The sequence below is a fragment of the Stomoxys calcitrans genome, chromosome 3 (assembly GCF_963082655.1).
Source record: "Stomoxys calcitrans chromosome 3, idStoCalc2.1, whole genome shotgun sequence".
NCBI classification, from domain to species: domain Eukaryota; kingdom Metazoa; phylum Arthropoda; class Insecta; order Diptera; family Muscidae; genus Stomoxys; species Stomoxys calcitrans.
Genome location: NC_081554.1, coordinates 41,534,238 through 41,550,434, shown reverse-complemented (window position 1 = coordinate 41,550,434; position 16,197 = coordinate 41,534,238). Strand labels below are relative to the sequence as shown.

The 16,197-nt window shown below is 40.0% G+C and overlaps 2 protein-coding genes across 2 annotated transcripts; both read right to left on the bottom strand.

Moving 5' to 3' along the window:
• Window positions 1-2,949: 2,949 nt before the first annotated feature.
• LOC106083692 (uncharacterized) lies at window positions 2,950-5,226 on the bottom strand. The gene has a single exon (XM_013246861.2). The coding sequence runs from the start codon at window positions 5,115-5,117 to the stop codon at window positions 3,006-3,008; it is 2,112 nt and encodes a 703-aa protein (XP_013102315.2). The 5' UTR covers window positions 5,118-5,226; the 3' UTR covers window positions 2,950-3,005.
• A 7,669-nt stretch (window positions 5,227-12,895) lies between these two features.
• Window positions 12,896-14,422, bottom strand: LOC106083689 (uricase). The gene is made up of 3 exons (XM_013246857.2): window positions 14,069-14,422; window positions 13,590-13,901; window positions 12,896-13,527 (listed from the first exon to the last, which is right to left on the bottom strand). The coding sequence occupies exons 1-3, from the start codon at window positions 14,277-14,279 to the stop codon at window positions 13,043-13,045; spliced, it is 1,008 nt and encodes a 335-aa protein (XP_013102311.1). The 5' UTR covers window positions 14,280-14,422; the 3' UTR covers window positions 12,896-13,042.
• Between the last annotated feature and the right edge of the window lie 1,775 nt (window positions 14,423-16,197).

The following is a 16,197-nucleotide window of genomic DNA, read 5'->3' as shown; positions in this document are numbered from 1 at the left end:
TTGTTGGAAGTCATAACAAAACACTATGTGCAAAATTTTAACCAAATCGGACAAAAATTGCGGCTTCCATGGGATAAAGAAGTCAAATCGGGAGATCGGTTTATATGGCAGCTATATCCAAATCTGATATGACCCATTTGCTGTCCCCAACGACCTACATCTATATCAAGCATCTGCCCAAAATTTCAAGCGGCTAGCTTTACGCTTTCGACCGCTATCGTGATTTCAACAGACGGACGGACGGACATGGCTAGATCGTCTAAGGATGTCGAGACGATCCGGAATATATATACCTTATGGGGTCCTAGATCAATATTCCGAGGTGTTACAAACGGAATGACTAGATTAGTATACCCCATCCTACGGTGGAGGCCACCGTAGCGCAGAGGTTAGCATGTCCGCCTATGATGCTGAACGCCTGGGTTCGAATCCTGGCGGGACCATCAGAAAAATTTTCAGCGTTGGTTATCCCCTCCTAATGCTGGCGAAATTTGTGAGGTACTTTGCCATGTAAAAACTTTTCCCCAAAGAGGTGTCCGTTCGGACTCGGCTATAAAAAGGAGGTTCCTTATCATTGAGCTTAAAGTTGAATCGGAAAGCACTCATTGATTTGTAAGAAGTTTGCCCCATTTCCTTAATGGAATGTTCATGGGCAAATTTCCAGACTATACACCAAGTTATCGAACCCCTACGGTTGCATATTTTTTTTCACGTAACCAACACGCAGGGGATGTCCCCTATATATGCAGTGCATTGCGTTGGCAATTAGGAAAGTTAAGGGTTGGAGCGGGGAAAGAGGGAGTAGTGTTTATTGATATTAGTCTTAAATTTCTGAACGCCAATGTCGGTCGGCTGAACGTCATTTGCCGGAAGTCGATTCCACATATGAATGGTACGGGCGAAAAATTAATTTTCTCGGTAATGCATGGTCCGGTCGACTGGCCAATCGATTACAAACGGGTGTGAGTTCCTGGAAAGTCTTGTATTCCTGGTGAACATCCTAACGTCAGGGATAAGAAGACGAATATCCCTGGAATACACGTCATGAAAATAACGATAGAGCAATACAACGCTACCCACATTCCGACGATGTTCAAGGGAGGCAATAGAGTTGGATACGCTACTGTCCGCAATCAACACCATCGCTCTCCGTTGAACCCGGTCAAGTAGCTTCTGGTGAACATCCTAACGTCAGGGATAAGAAGACGAATATCCCTGGAACACACGCCATGAAAAAAACAATAGAGCAATACAACGCTACCCATATTCCGACGATGTTCAAGGGAAGCAATAGAGTTGGATACCCTACTGTCCCCAATCAACACCATCGCTCTCCGTTGAACCTGGTCAACTAGCTCCAAGGATGATTTTTCCCCATATATGAGGGTTATGTTCCATCCTCGGCCTGATATAGGTAGTATAGATATTGAGAAGATCAGAACGGGTGTAATATTTCTTGCACCGCTTAAGAAAGCCCAAACACTTGAATGCTTCTTTCGACACTTCGAATACGTGTTTTGACCAACGGACATCACATTGTATCTTCATGCCCAGAACATCAAGAGCATCTGACTGCTCAATATCTATACCGTCGATAGATATCGACTGAAGTCGATTGAAGTAGATCGGTGAATCGCTTGTGAGACAAGAAACACCACTGCGTCTTCTGAGTGTTAAAGTCTACTCTGTTCATTCTACCCCACTCGGAAATGGCCAACAAATCCTGGGGGGGGTCTCATCCATAATGCGCCTCTTGTCCACAATTTCTTGAGGACTGGGACTATGGTCGAATGAATATGAATGACACAGACTACTGTCATCTGCAAATGAGTAGATTGGATTCGAATTCTGACCTAAAAGATCGTCAATGAAAATAAGAAAAAGGGAAGGGGAAAAGACAGAGCCTTGTGGCACACGGTCAATGTATACTCATCTACACCAAATCGTATAGTGCGATCTCTGAGGATATTACACCAGCATATTACCGCCGTCGTCATTTGCCATGCCATTCCGCCTCAGGTGCAGAAGGCACATAGGGCTCCGATGACTGTCGGTCTCTTCAAGTCGTGACGAATACTCCTCCGTCATCGGGTAGGCCCGGAATATTCGATTCGGATGTTCCTGATATCTCAGGAGGTGATTGATGGCCTATGCCGTCATAAAGCCGTCAATGCGAGCCACGCAGGCACCATCATAGACTGCGCGGCAACTTTGTCTCTTAAAATATCCCTCGTCTGTTCTCTGCCTCCTAGGACCCTGGCAGTACACCAGTATCCTTTTCTCCAGCACCCTGGTTCTCTCCATCTGGTGAGACGATATCGTGGACCAAACGGGAAAAGCATATGCCAAAGAAGCCAGATCTGATTGTAAATTGTAAGTTTGTCTTTTTTGCTCAGGCCCCTCTCTTAGCGAGCGTCCAGAGCACCAAGTGGAGCGCGGCTCTACCCTTTCGAAGGATCTCGTCCACATGTTGCATATTTTCCTAAAATACTACCCCTAGTTACTTCAGAGTTTCAGTGCTGTGGATATGGTCATCGTCGATGCTGATGTCGTTCTTATTGCCTTTGAAAACGATTGACCGGCATTTACCGACATTCAGATCTAGTCGCCATTATTCAAATAGCCGGACAGTTCCTCGAGTTACGAGTTCAAATGGCGCTCTGCCACTTTAGCCCTTGAATGTGTGTTTGCTATCAGGATGTCATCCGCGTAAATGACGAATAGGTCATCCTCTGCCAATACGGGTATATCTGCTAAGTTGATATTAAATAGGACAGGGCCTTGCTCTGCTTTTGGCCCTCGGACATGCGGCTGCTATCAGGATATCAACCGCGTTAATGAAGAGCAGGTAATTCAAAGTTCGGCCCGACCGAACTTAATGCCTTTTTACTTTATTTTTTTTTTAAATACCATAAATTTTCTTACACTTCTCTCGTTTATTGCTTTGTTTGATCTTATTTGCTTACAATTCACTAACATTACCATTAATTTCACTTCGAACGGTGCTAACCTAGTAAATTGGAAAACCAATTTCTCTGCGGAGCATAACATGTTGGCTTAGTTATCCATAAAACATCAACAGATAATCGCAAAATATCACCCATATCGAAAGAGCACTTTCGTCGAACCTGAGCGCGATTTTTATTTGCTCTCAAATCCTCGGCTTCCCAACGGGTGGCTCCTTCTGCCTTGCTTGAACGTGACATGGCAATACTGAGTTGAGGTTCGGCACGGAGAGCGGAGGCATATGGGCCGGAGGTGGTAGTATCACCATTATCATTGAAATAGTACTCCTTTCGGGTGGAATTTGTCTCAACAATTGTCACAGGTTGCTGTTGATCACCAAACGAACGGGCGTAACGTATTTGAGGTAAACCAAAGGGATTCACCTGCAAAGGATTAGGGCTGGTATATTGATAGCCACCACCTAGCTGGGCTGGCACTGGTTGATATAATCCTCCATTTGAGGGCAAAGAAATTTGTGGTTGTCCGAAAAGAGGATTTTGTGGAATTCCTGGATTTATGAAGGGTTGCAATACTGGTTGGCCCTGATAGTTGGGTTGCAGTGGAAATGGATTTTGTCCCTCAATATTTTGAGCTAAGCCTCCGAATTGTTGTTGTGTCAGACCTCCTGTATAATGACCACCACCATGTTGCAGTTGTTGATCCAAATAATTGTGACCGTTCTCAATGGGCAAAGTGGGAGTGGGGGCAATGGGCCTGGTTGGCCTTAAGGTGGAGGTTGAAAATTGTGTCTCCGAACATTCTTCTTGTATCAATTCCAAAAGAAAACCGCTGGATGGTATGCCAGAGTAACCCATTCTCATGCGTATCTTCTTGTGTCCATGATAATTCCAAAATCCCGTGTAAACATTGTCCGAATGGCAACCACAAAAACGCTGATTGTCAATTTCAATGTAGTCATCGGTGCAAGTGTTGCGCGAAGATGCGATGGCCGGTAGGCCAATATTGCCCTCCACCGAACCGGTGCCATGGTAACTTTGTCCAAAATCAAAAAATTTGAATTCCACTCTAAGGCGGCAGACATTGCCAGAATGCTTTTGTATGCGGAATTCACAATCTCTTCTATTCACTGGCAAGAGATTGCTGAAAATGGTGCGAGGAAATCCGGGACTGGAAAGATAGAACCGTTTTTGCTGAAATGCCGAAGTGCAGCATTCATCCAAAGCTCGGCCATTGCCATCAATGGCACGCAGATAACTGCTGGTGGGCCAAGAACCCACATATTGATCTCTGGAAATGGGCAAGTAATTGTTGCTGCTGCCTACTACATAGGAAGGCTGAGTGGGGTAGAGCAATTGTGGCTGTTGCTGCTGTTGTTGCTGCAGCTGCTTTTGTTCATTGTTAGTGGTGCAGGGTTTCTCCAATGTGTTTTGTGTATTGGCCAAATAATTTTGCTGTTGTACTGCTGGCGCTGAGGGCAAATAGTAGCCACCTATTGCAGGATAAGGCGGCGAAGGTAGGGGTGTGGCATAGTTTATAGCAAATACCGGAGGCAAAGGATACACTTGATGTTGCTCCTGACCTGTAAAGTTCCGGAATAAATCCATAATCTGTGTTTGAGGTGGCCTTAGGTGATTGATTGGGGCAGTCACCGTCACCGTGTCATCATCATCCTCATTGTCGTCCAGTTGACGCTGCACCTCCTCTTTTTCGCAGGCCAGTCGTGTAATCAACAGCTTAAAGCCCTTGCCCGTAGACCAAGGTGATTCATCAGCATAGAAACGCAGACGCAATATGCCATCAGGCGTGTGATATTTCTTAATGCCCACCACCTGGCCACATAAAGTATCCATATCATCATCGACATTTTCCAAGCCCACTGCTAAATAATCATTCTGGCAATCCTTGGAAGCCTCCAAATAGAAGTCCAAGAACTGTACATGAAACTTGGTGGGACAGCGAAATGGAGAGCGTATTACGTAATCCCAACAGGTGCCAGCTGGATAATTATCCGGATAATTGGGAGACTCCAGAATGGTTTGTCGCGTCTTGTAGACACCCGTGAGAGCACATTTGGGTATTTCATCATGGGTATGGCCCCATGCTAAGGATATCCACCATATGCTTGCCAAATGGTAAAGCAAAAATTTCATTTTCAACCTTTCTTTCTCGCCAAGATTTCACTTTTAAAGTTTAGCGCTGGACTTTGAGAAAGAAGTAAAACAAAAACAAGAAGAAGCGCTGCGATGTTTCAAGTGTTTCGTTTCTGAATTCCGGAAAGAGACTGGTCTAAAGTTTCATTCAATTTTCGGGTCATTGAGTGTAGCCGCCTTTTTTCCATGCGCCAATATTGTCCACTAAGGTGTGAAATTGTTTGTTTGCCTTTGTGTTTAAGAAAGAAAACAAGGCATACATGCACACATTCCATCAAAAAACATCTTCGAAAACAATTTAGGGTTTTGTTTTACTAAAATAAAACAAAAAAAAACTGCTCAAAAATACTCGAGGGCAGATACAGAAATGTTGCTGAACACTGGGCACAGTAGGAAGCAATTCCAAAGCATCAAAAGAGCCACCATGGAATCTATTATACGACTGATTTCTATAAAAGTTGATTGATTCGTTTGCCATTTCCCCATGTGTTTGATATTCACATCAAACACATGGGGAAATGGCAAACGAATCTCTCGATATGATTAAGAATTGGCTTTGAACTTCGTTAAGAGGTCAACTTGGAAATATAAGCCTTCTTGTAAACGAAAGCGAAAGCATTGCTGTTTGTATTCAAAAAAAAAGTATAAAGAGAAAAAAAAATACAATTGCAACCAAGCTTGATTCAAAATCTATTCAGGTGGCAATGTAGTGAGAAGTTCATCCCTAACATATGCATTGGTTCGCAATTTTTCATGTATTTTATATCGCACAATAGGTTGGGTTAAATTCAATCCAAACCTTCTACACCTATCACCACTATTTCACCATACCTAATAAGACGACTATAATTCTTATGGACTTAAGTGGATAATTTTTAGTAGAAGTTTCAGAGGTCATACCTACAACATTTTGAGCCCATTCAGAGAAATCCATTTCTAAGGCCATCAAACCGATTACTTTGGAAAAGTCACTGCACAAGAAAGAATCTGGAAACAGATGCAAATTGTGTGCCCAGCGATTGATATCTGATTATGCTGGTATCCTCCTTCTGCATACTCAGAATGAGGTCTATGGCTAAAGTACAACAAGGCAACAGGAGCCGATGGATTGCCGAGTGAAGTATTTAAGACCGACGGTGTCACGAAGATAGGTATATGCATTAACATGTCTACGCAATGTCAACAGAAAACAACTGCAATTGTGGGGTCTTTCTAAGATAGTTGTCATATTCGAGAATCGAGGCAATCGGCCGAAGAAAAATCCTGCATGACCGGGGAGATTTGCAACATTGGGTAAGAGCAGTCTTTATAAGAGAGCAAGTCGTAAAAAAAACGGAAGTTTATTGGGATGTGTATTACACACCGCTCAAGGAATACAATAAGATTACCAGAGCGGCAAAACGAGCCTCCTGGAAGCATGTTTTAAATACAGAAAGATCTGCGATTAGGGTCTGAAGCCCATCAAATGAGCTTTTTATAACCTCCACCATTGAATGGAGGCCAATCGCCATTCCGTTTGTAACTCATCGAAATATTAATCTGGGACCCAACAACGTATATATGTATATTTTCTTGATCGTCTTGGCATTCTAAGTCGATTTAGCCATGTCCGTTTGTCCGTCCGTCCGTTTGTCGAAAGCACGTTAACTTCCAAAGGAATAAAGCTAGGTGCTTAAAATTTTGCACAAATGCTTCTTATTAGTGCAGGTTGGTAAAGATTGTAAACGGGCCAAATCGGTTCATGTTTTCGTATAGCTACCATATAAATCGATCTCGGATCTTGACTTCTTGAGGCCCTAGGGGACGCAATACTTATCCTATTTGACTAAAAACAGTGACAGGTATGATCTAAAATGGTCCATAACCTGATATTGCTCCCATATAAAGGGTTCTTACGATTTGATTACTCGAGCCTCTGTAGGGTGTAATTCTTATCCGATTTGGTAGAAAGTTGTCACAATGACTTCTTCAATGATCTCCAACATACGCTCCAAGTATGGTCTCGATTTCCCTATGCAGTTCTTAACAAAGAGGGGCCTGTGAGCAATGCAAAACTATGTGGCCTAATTTAGACCTGAAGAGGTTTAATGTCCACTGTCATTGGCTAAAACAGACGTCTAAGTCATTGTATCCGTCATGACAGATCATTGTCTAATCGGAAAATATGCTGACTGACTGAAGGGTGGCTGCAATGACTTTTGCAGAAGCTGTGAGAACATCGAAGAAGAAGAGACTATGTGTGTGTCCCGCACTAGCAGTCAGAAGGAGTTCCACTTAAGGTTTTCATTTCTTTGAGAACCTGTCTGTTATTGGGCTTTTTAAAACGATCTGGATGGTTCAACGGTATGAACTAGAAGGCATCTTCCTTCTTCTATTTCTGTGGTATCACAATGAACGAAAACGTCTAAGTGAGTCTGATGGCAGACTGCTTCTTAAACCTAACCTAACGTAATGCAATTCTTGAGCCACTAGAGGTGAAATTTTGAAATTTTGCGCAACATCTTCTTCTATGACCTTCAACCTATTCTCCTAAAACGGTCTGCATCGCTCCATAATCTGCCACAGATCCAATATAAACCGATCTCTCGATTATACTTCTTGAGCCTCTATAGCGCTTTCCTGATATTTGCACAATGACTTCTCCTAAGATCTCCATCATCCAAATCATGTAAGCTCGAATTGGTCCATAAACTGATATAGCTCCGATAGCGTAGCAATTCTTATCCATTTTCCTTTGTTTGCCTTTAAAAAGATACCGGACAAAGAACTTGACAAATTATATCCATGGTGAAGGGTACATAAGATTCGGCCCCGCCGAACTTATCACGCTTTTACTTGTTATGGTTTCTAATAGTAATGACAAGTACTATCCATCTGTATCTGTAGATGTATCTCCTATATATTTGAAAAAATAAGTCAAAGAACGTATCAAATGCGATCCTTGGTGGAGGGCCCGGCCGAAAGAAGGGTTGTATTTATTTTGTCATTCTGTTTCCAACACATCGGAATATTCATTTTCAATCTTACAAAGTAAATATTTTTTGTCGTCGTAAAAGTTTAAGATGATCTAGCCATATCCGTTCATGCATCTGTTCATCTATCTGTTGAAATATTGCTACAGTCTTTAAAACTGAAGACTTTTAGTTGAAACTTTGCACAGGTTTTTTTGCCTATAGATTGGCTATATCGAAGATTGGCTACATCGTACTATATCATGATTTAGCCGATATGTACCCATCTCCGGGTTTAGGGTCGTAGGTTCATAAAAACCTCATTTATAACACGATTTCGCTTGAATTTAGGCCGAATATATTCCAGATTGAACTATTGTATATTTCGATATAGCGATCTCCCAATTTAATGTCTAAGGACCGTATAAGCCACATTTATTACCCGATTTTGCTGAAATTTGGCACATTGAGTTGGGTTAAGATCCGCGTTATCCGAATGTTGGTGTCGAATATGGTCTATATCTAATCAGAGCCGCCATATAAACCGAGCTCCAGATTTTAAATGTTAGGCCCACAAAGTCAAATTTATTGCCCGGTTTTGCTGAAATTCTACACAGTGAGCTGTTTGGCAAATATGGTAAAGAGCGGACCATTTTTGAGAATATCCCCCATATAAACTGATATCCCGGTTGAAGGTCTTTCTCCCATAAGTGGCCTATTACTTAGCTATATTGAATCCCTTTACATCCATCGCAAATATCGCGCAAATATGATCATGTATGGATATAACTGTCAAATATATATCGATCTCCCTATTTACGGTCTTGAACTTATGTAAGACCCATCAATTACCCGATTTCAATGGAACTTGCTAATTTTGCCCATTAACAAAACTTCTCATATATCAATGAGTGCAGTCCGATTCAAGTTTAAACTTAATGATAAGGGGCCACCTTTTTATGGCCAAGTCCGAAGGGCGTGGCGCAGTGAAAACCACCGATGAATTTTTTTTATGGTTTCGCCAGGATTCAATTTCAGCGTCATAGGCGGACATGCTAACCTATGCGCTACGGTGGACTTCAATAGAACTTGGAACAGTGCATATTACGATTTAACTACTACGGAGTTAATAAATGAAGCATATATCACCAGACTTTGACGAAATGATTTTTATATAAATACTCGAGATGGTGTAAAGTTCGGCCGGCCGAACTGATTGCCTTTTTACTAGTTTTAGTAAAATGCAATTGATCGACACGTTATTCCGTACTTATTGAAGCCATACCCACTGTGCGTTGACAACAATGCTTCGATTCATCTCCAATATTGCACGTTTTATGAAATGAAACTTAACAATTACTTGCCTTATAACAACTTCATATTTCCGGCCAATTAAGAGTTAAACAAGAATATTGGCACTTAGTTTGAACTGGCCGAATTTTGTACACCCTTTCAAAATAAAGGAAAATTTTGATGAAGATTTGCATTTAAAGTAGTTAAGATGTTTAAATGGATCGTAAGAAAAGGGTTAATATAGAGGATATCCAATAATGAACCCATTTGATCTAAGCCACAAAATGTGTAAACAATATACAATTTGTTTCCTTGATCAAATGATTACGAGTCCAAGAGACAAAATTCTGAAATTCATTATGAAAATGTATGTGCAGACTTTCCACTTAATCTGAAGAGCGATTTGCTAGAGGATTAAAAATTGTAAAATGGAACATGGGAAATTTGAGTTGGCCTCATTGTATTCTTCATTGCTCCTAACCAACAAGAAGAATATATACAAGATCCGCTGACCGAAGGGCGGACAGTATGATATTTAAGCAACCTAATAACTGTATTTACTGAATAAGGTCTAATGTCAATACTTCGAGTTGTTACAGTCCATGGTAGAATCATATATTGATTATATCGTGTTACAGTCGAAATGACTAGGTTTGTGTGCATCATTCCAGTGGTGCTGGTTACCAAGTTGTAGCATAACACATAGTTATACATATCTTCAAAATAATACAAAATATTTGGAGATCTAAATGAAAGCCCCAACCTTTTGTTTTTGGGATTTGTGAGGTTGAACGTTCTTACCATCTAACTATTTCCAACAAGTTCAATAAGCAAGGTCTGCTTATTTTCAGTAGATTGGTGATTTTATTAGCCTGGGATTTTAACAGCATTATAAATACTCACACCGACACTTTTTTTACTGTATTGAATAATAGTAATCAATGATCTTCACCGAATTGATCACAAATGTTACAGCTTTTCCGCCTCTCCTCAAGTGTTCCAGCAGCTCTTGAATTTCTCAGCGTCATGCAATTAATCAGCCAAGCGCCATTGGTTTATTAGTCACGGAGGAGTCATGATCCATCCCACAATTACAAACAAATAAACACTTTCGCTTTTGGCCCATTGACAATTTGTATGCACTTCAGATGTATGTACATGTTGTTGACTGCAATATCCGTTGAATAATTTGTTTGGTGATTCTTTTGTTGATTTTTTGTTGCTGTTTTATTTTTTTGTTAAGTAATATATTGACTGAGTTTTATTTAAAACAAAATGAGACACATTGAAAGATTGATAAACTAAATTGGAGAACAACTTATTACCATATTAGTATTATGCAAGATTATCATATTTAATGGACAATACATTTTACAATAATGCCAATTAATAAGCTACAGTTCAACGAAAAATTTAAGAAAATTAACTAACTACAGTGTGATGATTAGAGTGATCAGATTTTATGATCAATGTTATAGGTGGAGAGTCATTCAAGCGAGGAGCAATATTTAAGAAAAAAGCTAACATGGAAACAAATTGTAGAATTTAAAATTTCAACACAATTTTCTATAAATTTGTGTGAATTTTGCAAATAATTTTATTTTTTTGTGTCCTCTTACAGGTTTAAAAACGGCTGAACTAATGTTTTAAAATGTTTACAAATCATATACAAAAAGGGTAATTTCTTTTTTTTTTTAATTCTTAGAAAGGACGGACATTTCTTCTACACCAACTTTCATAGAAACCTGATCTTGGTGATGGATGAGGACATGCAGAGTAGAGAAGCTACTATGCAATTGAAGAAGGATAATAATCGTAAATATATTACAAAACAAGTAGGGAAGGACAAAAGGCGGGCGGTGCCGACTGTATAATACCCTACACCTACCCTATAAGTACAATGTGGGAGCTATATCCAATTCTGAACCAATTTTCAGATGGGTTATTAAACAATTCAGATGGTTTATTAAACAATCCGTATCAAATTTCGAGCAAATATGTTCAAACTGTAATAACTACGGTTGACAAATGAGAACATTAAGGCAAATCAGCCAAAATCTGACGAATATATATATGGGAGCTATATCTAATTCTGAACCGATTTCGAGCATCAGATATTGTGGTAGTCGTCGAGGAAAGCGTTGTGCAAGATTGGCAAGATTGGTCAATAAATGCGCTTGCAGTGGTTCTTGGAGTGAAAATCGGCCGATATACATATATGGCAGCTATATCTAAATCTGGGCCGATTTCTATAAAACTAACCAGTAATGTCGAGAGTCAGGAGGAAATTCCTCCTGCCAAATCACGAGAGAATCGGGGAACAAATATTTCTTAAAATCGGACGACCATATATATGGGAGCTATACCTAAATCTGAACCGATTTCGAGCAAACTTCTCAGATATTGTAGTAGTCGTCGATGAAACCGTTGTGCAAAATGTTAGCAAGATTGGTCAATAAATGCGCTTGCTGTGACTCCAAAAGTTAAAATAAAAAGAGCGATATATATACATGGGAGCTACATCTAAATCTTAACCGATTTTCATGAAATGCACTAGTAATGTCGAGAGTCGAGAGAAAATCCTTCGTGCCAAATTTCAAGAGAAGCGGTTTACAAATGACCATTTTATTGCATTATTACTGCAAATTGAACGTAAATATATATGGGACCTATATCCAAGTCTGAACCGATTTTTTCCAAGTTCAAGTGTTGGCCGAAAAACATGTCTGCACCAAATTTCAAAACGATCGGATGAAAACTGCTACCTGTACTTTGTACACAAATTAACATGGACAGACGGACATGGCTAAATCGAATCAGAACGTTTCGTTCCGTTTATAGTGAGGATAGGTACCCTTATAAATTTGGCCTTAGCTAAGTTTATTTGCTTTTTGGTGATGAGGAATTTTAGGCGAGGAGGATTTTTAAGCAGCAGATCCCCGAAACCTGCCCCCTTTGACGAGTTTTTTGAGAAAGGTCGGCCCTCCCGAGACCTTGCGGCGAATTTTGAGATTAAATTCGTATTCTACTCCCAATACCCTCCTATTTGAGTCTCATATTGTTCCTTTTTTGAGGCAGATCCCTAAGACCTGACCCCATATTTTCATACAAATGTCGTATTCTACTTTAAAATACCTTTCATTTGAGTCCCATATTGTCCCGAGCTGTTCACTTTATATTTTGAGTTGTACTTTTTGTTCTTAGCTCCTAGCCTTAAATTTTAAACTTTAATCTGTAATTTTTTTTATACTGCATTTATATGAGTGTTTTTTTTTTAATTTCATTTATCATGGTCTCTTCTTATTATTTTTTTTCTTATATTTTAAACTGTATTAAAAAATTTTAATTTTTAATTGTTGTTGTTGTGCAATTCATTGCCAGAATTTCTCACTGATGGCAACGTACAATGGCAACTGTCATAGAATTACTATTCATAGAAAAGTTCGTTCAACTAGCATTTAATTCAAGTCCACTTCAAAAAGGTGCTAATTTGCAAACGAACAACATTACCCAGCAAATGAAAGAACCTTTACATACCATTAAAGACTTCTTTATTGTATACTCCTCAACCCAGAGACTAACAATCATTTCTTACTCATAACCAAAATAATACTTAAATATTTCTCTTGCTAACGAGGAAGACAATTCATCAACTCCATCACATAATGCCAACCAAACCATCTACAAATGGCTGACAAGATCTTTGCGAGCCAATTGAGCATAAATGGTGCCATGTGGCTTGTCTACGGGAATAAAGACTTCGTTGTTGTCACCGGGTACCACAGTCTGGAAGGGTTTAGTATCGAAATTGAAATAATGCTTGTTGGGCATAGTCATTGAAATGACCGATACATGGGGCAGTGTGTCTAAAACCTCTTTCTCCGTCAAATAAAGGGTATGTTGGACAGAGGGTGATGCAACGCCCACTTCTGTATCGCCAGCAAATTTCCTCATGATGGTATTCCTAACCACATTCCATGAATGACAGAATTTCACATTATCAGTATAGGAGTACTCCCAGGAACAATCGACAACTGTGCTGAAAATGCGATCATGTTGATCGGGCAAGGAACGGAATTCATCATCCACAAAGTTAACAAATGATGATTTGGTGGTTTTCAGGACCCGCAAGCCACGAATGCCACTTATGACAGTCTGTTTGGGTTCTATAGAAAGGAATAGATAATGTTAGCCTACAAATTCTTCAATAGAAAACTTATTGTCCTACCAGTTCTCCTTAGGACCACATCACAATAGCGGATTTCGGTGGGAGTGAACACAAATGCATGATTGTGTTTGGCCTTGGTAAAATTGCAATCTTGACCGTTGGATCCAACACAACCCATTTGTTCGGCGCTGACTCTTTGCCAGGGATATTCCTCTACATGAATGTGCGCTTCCTCAACATGGGCATATTTTTGTAGGAAATGCCTGGCAAGAAGCAAAGCAAATTTTTCAGGATTCTCAACACCATATTTCTTGGCTAATATATAAACGGTGTTCTTTTGCGAATCGGTGGCCACGATATCGGAGTTATCACCTGATGAAATGAAAGAGTAAGTAAAAACATTAAAATTCCACAATTGTAACAAAAAATTTCACAATTTTCACAAGGTACAGGAGACAGGGCTCCCGAAATGAAATTCAAGTCCAACATTTTGATTCTAGTGGTGAATTTTCAGCCAGTAACATACGACCTCTACTTACCATGGAAATAATCCTTTTTGCTATACAACTTCAAATGGCTTCCAACTTCAAATTCCTTTATCGAATGCACTGCGCCATTCCTCTGAACATGCAAAATTTTGACAGCATCTTTGCCATATCCATAATCGGATATCGAATACTGATGTGGTGCTTCGCTATCGTGGAAGCTTTTGCCTTTTCCTGTTGGCTTTTGTAGTGGGCGAGCGAACATTTTGCCGGCGATAGAAAATCCTTTGTATTCCTTACTTCAAATGTAGCTGTTTTGCAATCCGACTTAAGGAGTACCGGCTCTGATTTTACAATTGGAGCGCACAGTTTGAACTATTTCAACTCAGTCGAAGACTGATTATGTTCCCAAACTAACACGGTCCCTTTATATGTTCTAAGCGATTACGCATCACAGCTCAGAGGGCAAATCTCCTTCGCCCAATGTCAGGGTAATCTCTTTTACTGGATGTTATCACACAATTGTTTTTCTCTCAGATTTTATTATCTTCAATGAAATTTAGATAACATGTAATTTAACACCGTCTATAAAGTGAATTCTTCAATTTCATCAGATGCGCTTAAATACGCAGAAGAGCTGCGGTGTTGCTAGGGGAAGTGACCGAATTATAGTATCTCACGTCATTCAAATGAAGTCATAACTAACAGCCAACCGTAATTGTTATGCAAAATGTGCTTAAAAATATTGCAACGGACATAAATCGTTAAAAGAGATTTTCAGATATGAATAATTCTGCATAGTTTATGTGTCGAGGAAAGTTTTCCAACCCAAAATTTTTAATCAAAACATATTTTGAAATGAATTGAAATTTAAACTAAAGTACTAAGGCTGGAAATATAAGTTACCCACATTGGCACAGTATGTCTCCTTGGCAGGAAAGAATGTTCCATTTACTGAAAGTGCAAAATACATGGGTATTTAGGTGGACGAGAAATTGAACTTTAAATCAAACATTTTTGAAAGGGAAAGAAAAGCAAACCATGCCCTTTACACCTGCAAGAGAGAGATTAGCAAAAGTTGGGGATTTTAAACCGCCTCTCATGCTCTGGGTATATACTGCTATTATCCTACTATAATGCTATATGGTATTGTGGTCTGTTGCACGTAGCGTCAAAAATCCACCCACTCTTCAATACTCAGTCGGATCCAAAGGATGGCTTGCTTTTACATGAAAGCAGTACTCATCCTCAGGATGAGTCTATCCGATGCACTGAATGTAATGCTACACCTAATACCGCTGGACATTGTGGTTAGACAAATTGCTGCCACCACTGTTGTAAAACTAAGGGAACTTTCTCTTTGGCCATACGGCGGCTACGGACATTATGTTATACTTGATAAAAAGCCCGATGTTCCATGCAGTGTGGATTACACATTGCCTGAGCCGCTTTTTGATTAAAAGTACTGTACTACTATGCCGGATGGAACAGATTGGAACTACGATATCCCCGGTAATATAAGTTACATAGACTTTTATACGGATGGTTCCAAACTAGATAACAAGGTGGGCATTGCAGTGTGCTATGAGTACTCTGGTCGTATCAAGAAGTTTACCCGAACCACTGTAGTGTGTATCAAGCGGAGATCCTTGCAAAAAAAGAAGTGATGGAATGGCTAAGACACAATGTCATAACGACGATTGCCATAAAAATCTTCTTAGATAGCTAGGCAGCCATTAAATCTCTGGGGAACATGTTTCTGAATTCGAAAACTGTCCCAGAGTTCTCAACTAGACGGCTGAACAGTTCAAAATTCATATGTTCTGGGTGCCGAGCTACAGAGATATCCCAAGGAATTGTAACGCAGACGACTTTGTAAGACTAATGAACTATCTTACACATCCCAGGGGAACTGGGGTCTGTGGGTATACATCTAACGACATGTAAGCTAAGCCTTCAGGATCTAGCCCGAAGGGCAACGTATGTCAGATGATCACAAAGTGAGGGTTGTACACACTCCAACATTATGTGCCCTAATTTATCCTTACTGTAGCTGGCTGGAACAGATGTCTTAGTCATTGTGTGTGTCATGACAGTACACTGTGTGATCGGAAAACATGGTGACAGACTGTAATGACTTTTGCAGGAGCTGTGAAGACGTGTAGGAGAAAGAAACTACACTG

Bases quoted from the DNA above. Each gene is read 5' to 3' on its own strand.
- LOC106083692 (XM_013246861.2), bottom strand. From the start codon at position 5,117: ATGAAATTTTTGCTTTACCATTTGGCAAGCATATGGTGGATATCCTTA.
- LOC106083689 (XM_013246857.2), bottom strand. From the start codon at position 14,279: ATGTTCGCTCGCCCACTACAAAAGCCAACAGGAAAAGGCAAAAGCTTC. The intron at 13,902-14,068 runs GTAAGTAGAGGT...TCATTTCATCAG, and splicing joins CAAAAAGGATTATTTCCATG to GTGATAACTCCGATATCGTG. The intron at 13,528-13,589 runs GTAGGACAATAA...TCCTTTCTATAG, and splicing joins TGTGGTCCTAAGGAGAACTG to AACCCAAACAGACTGTCATA.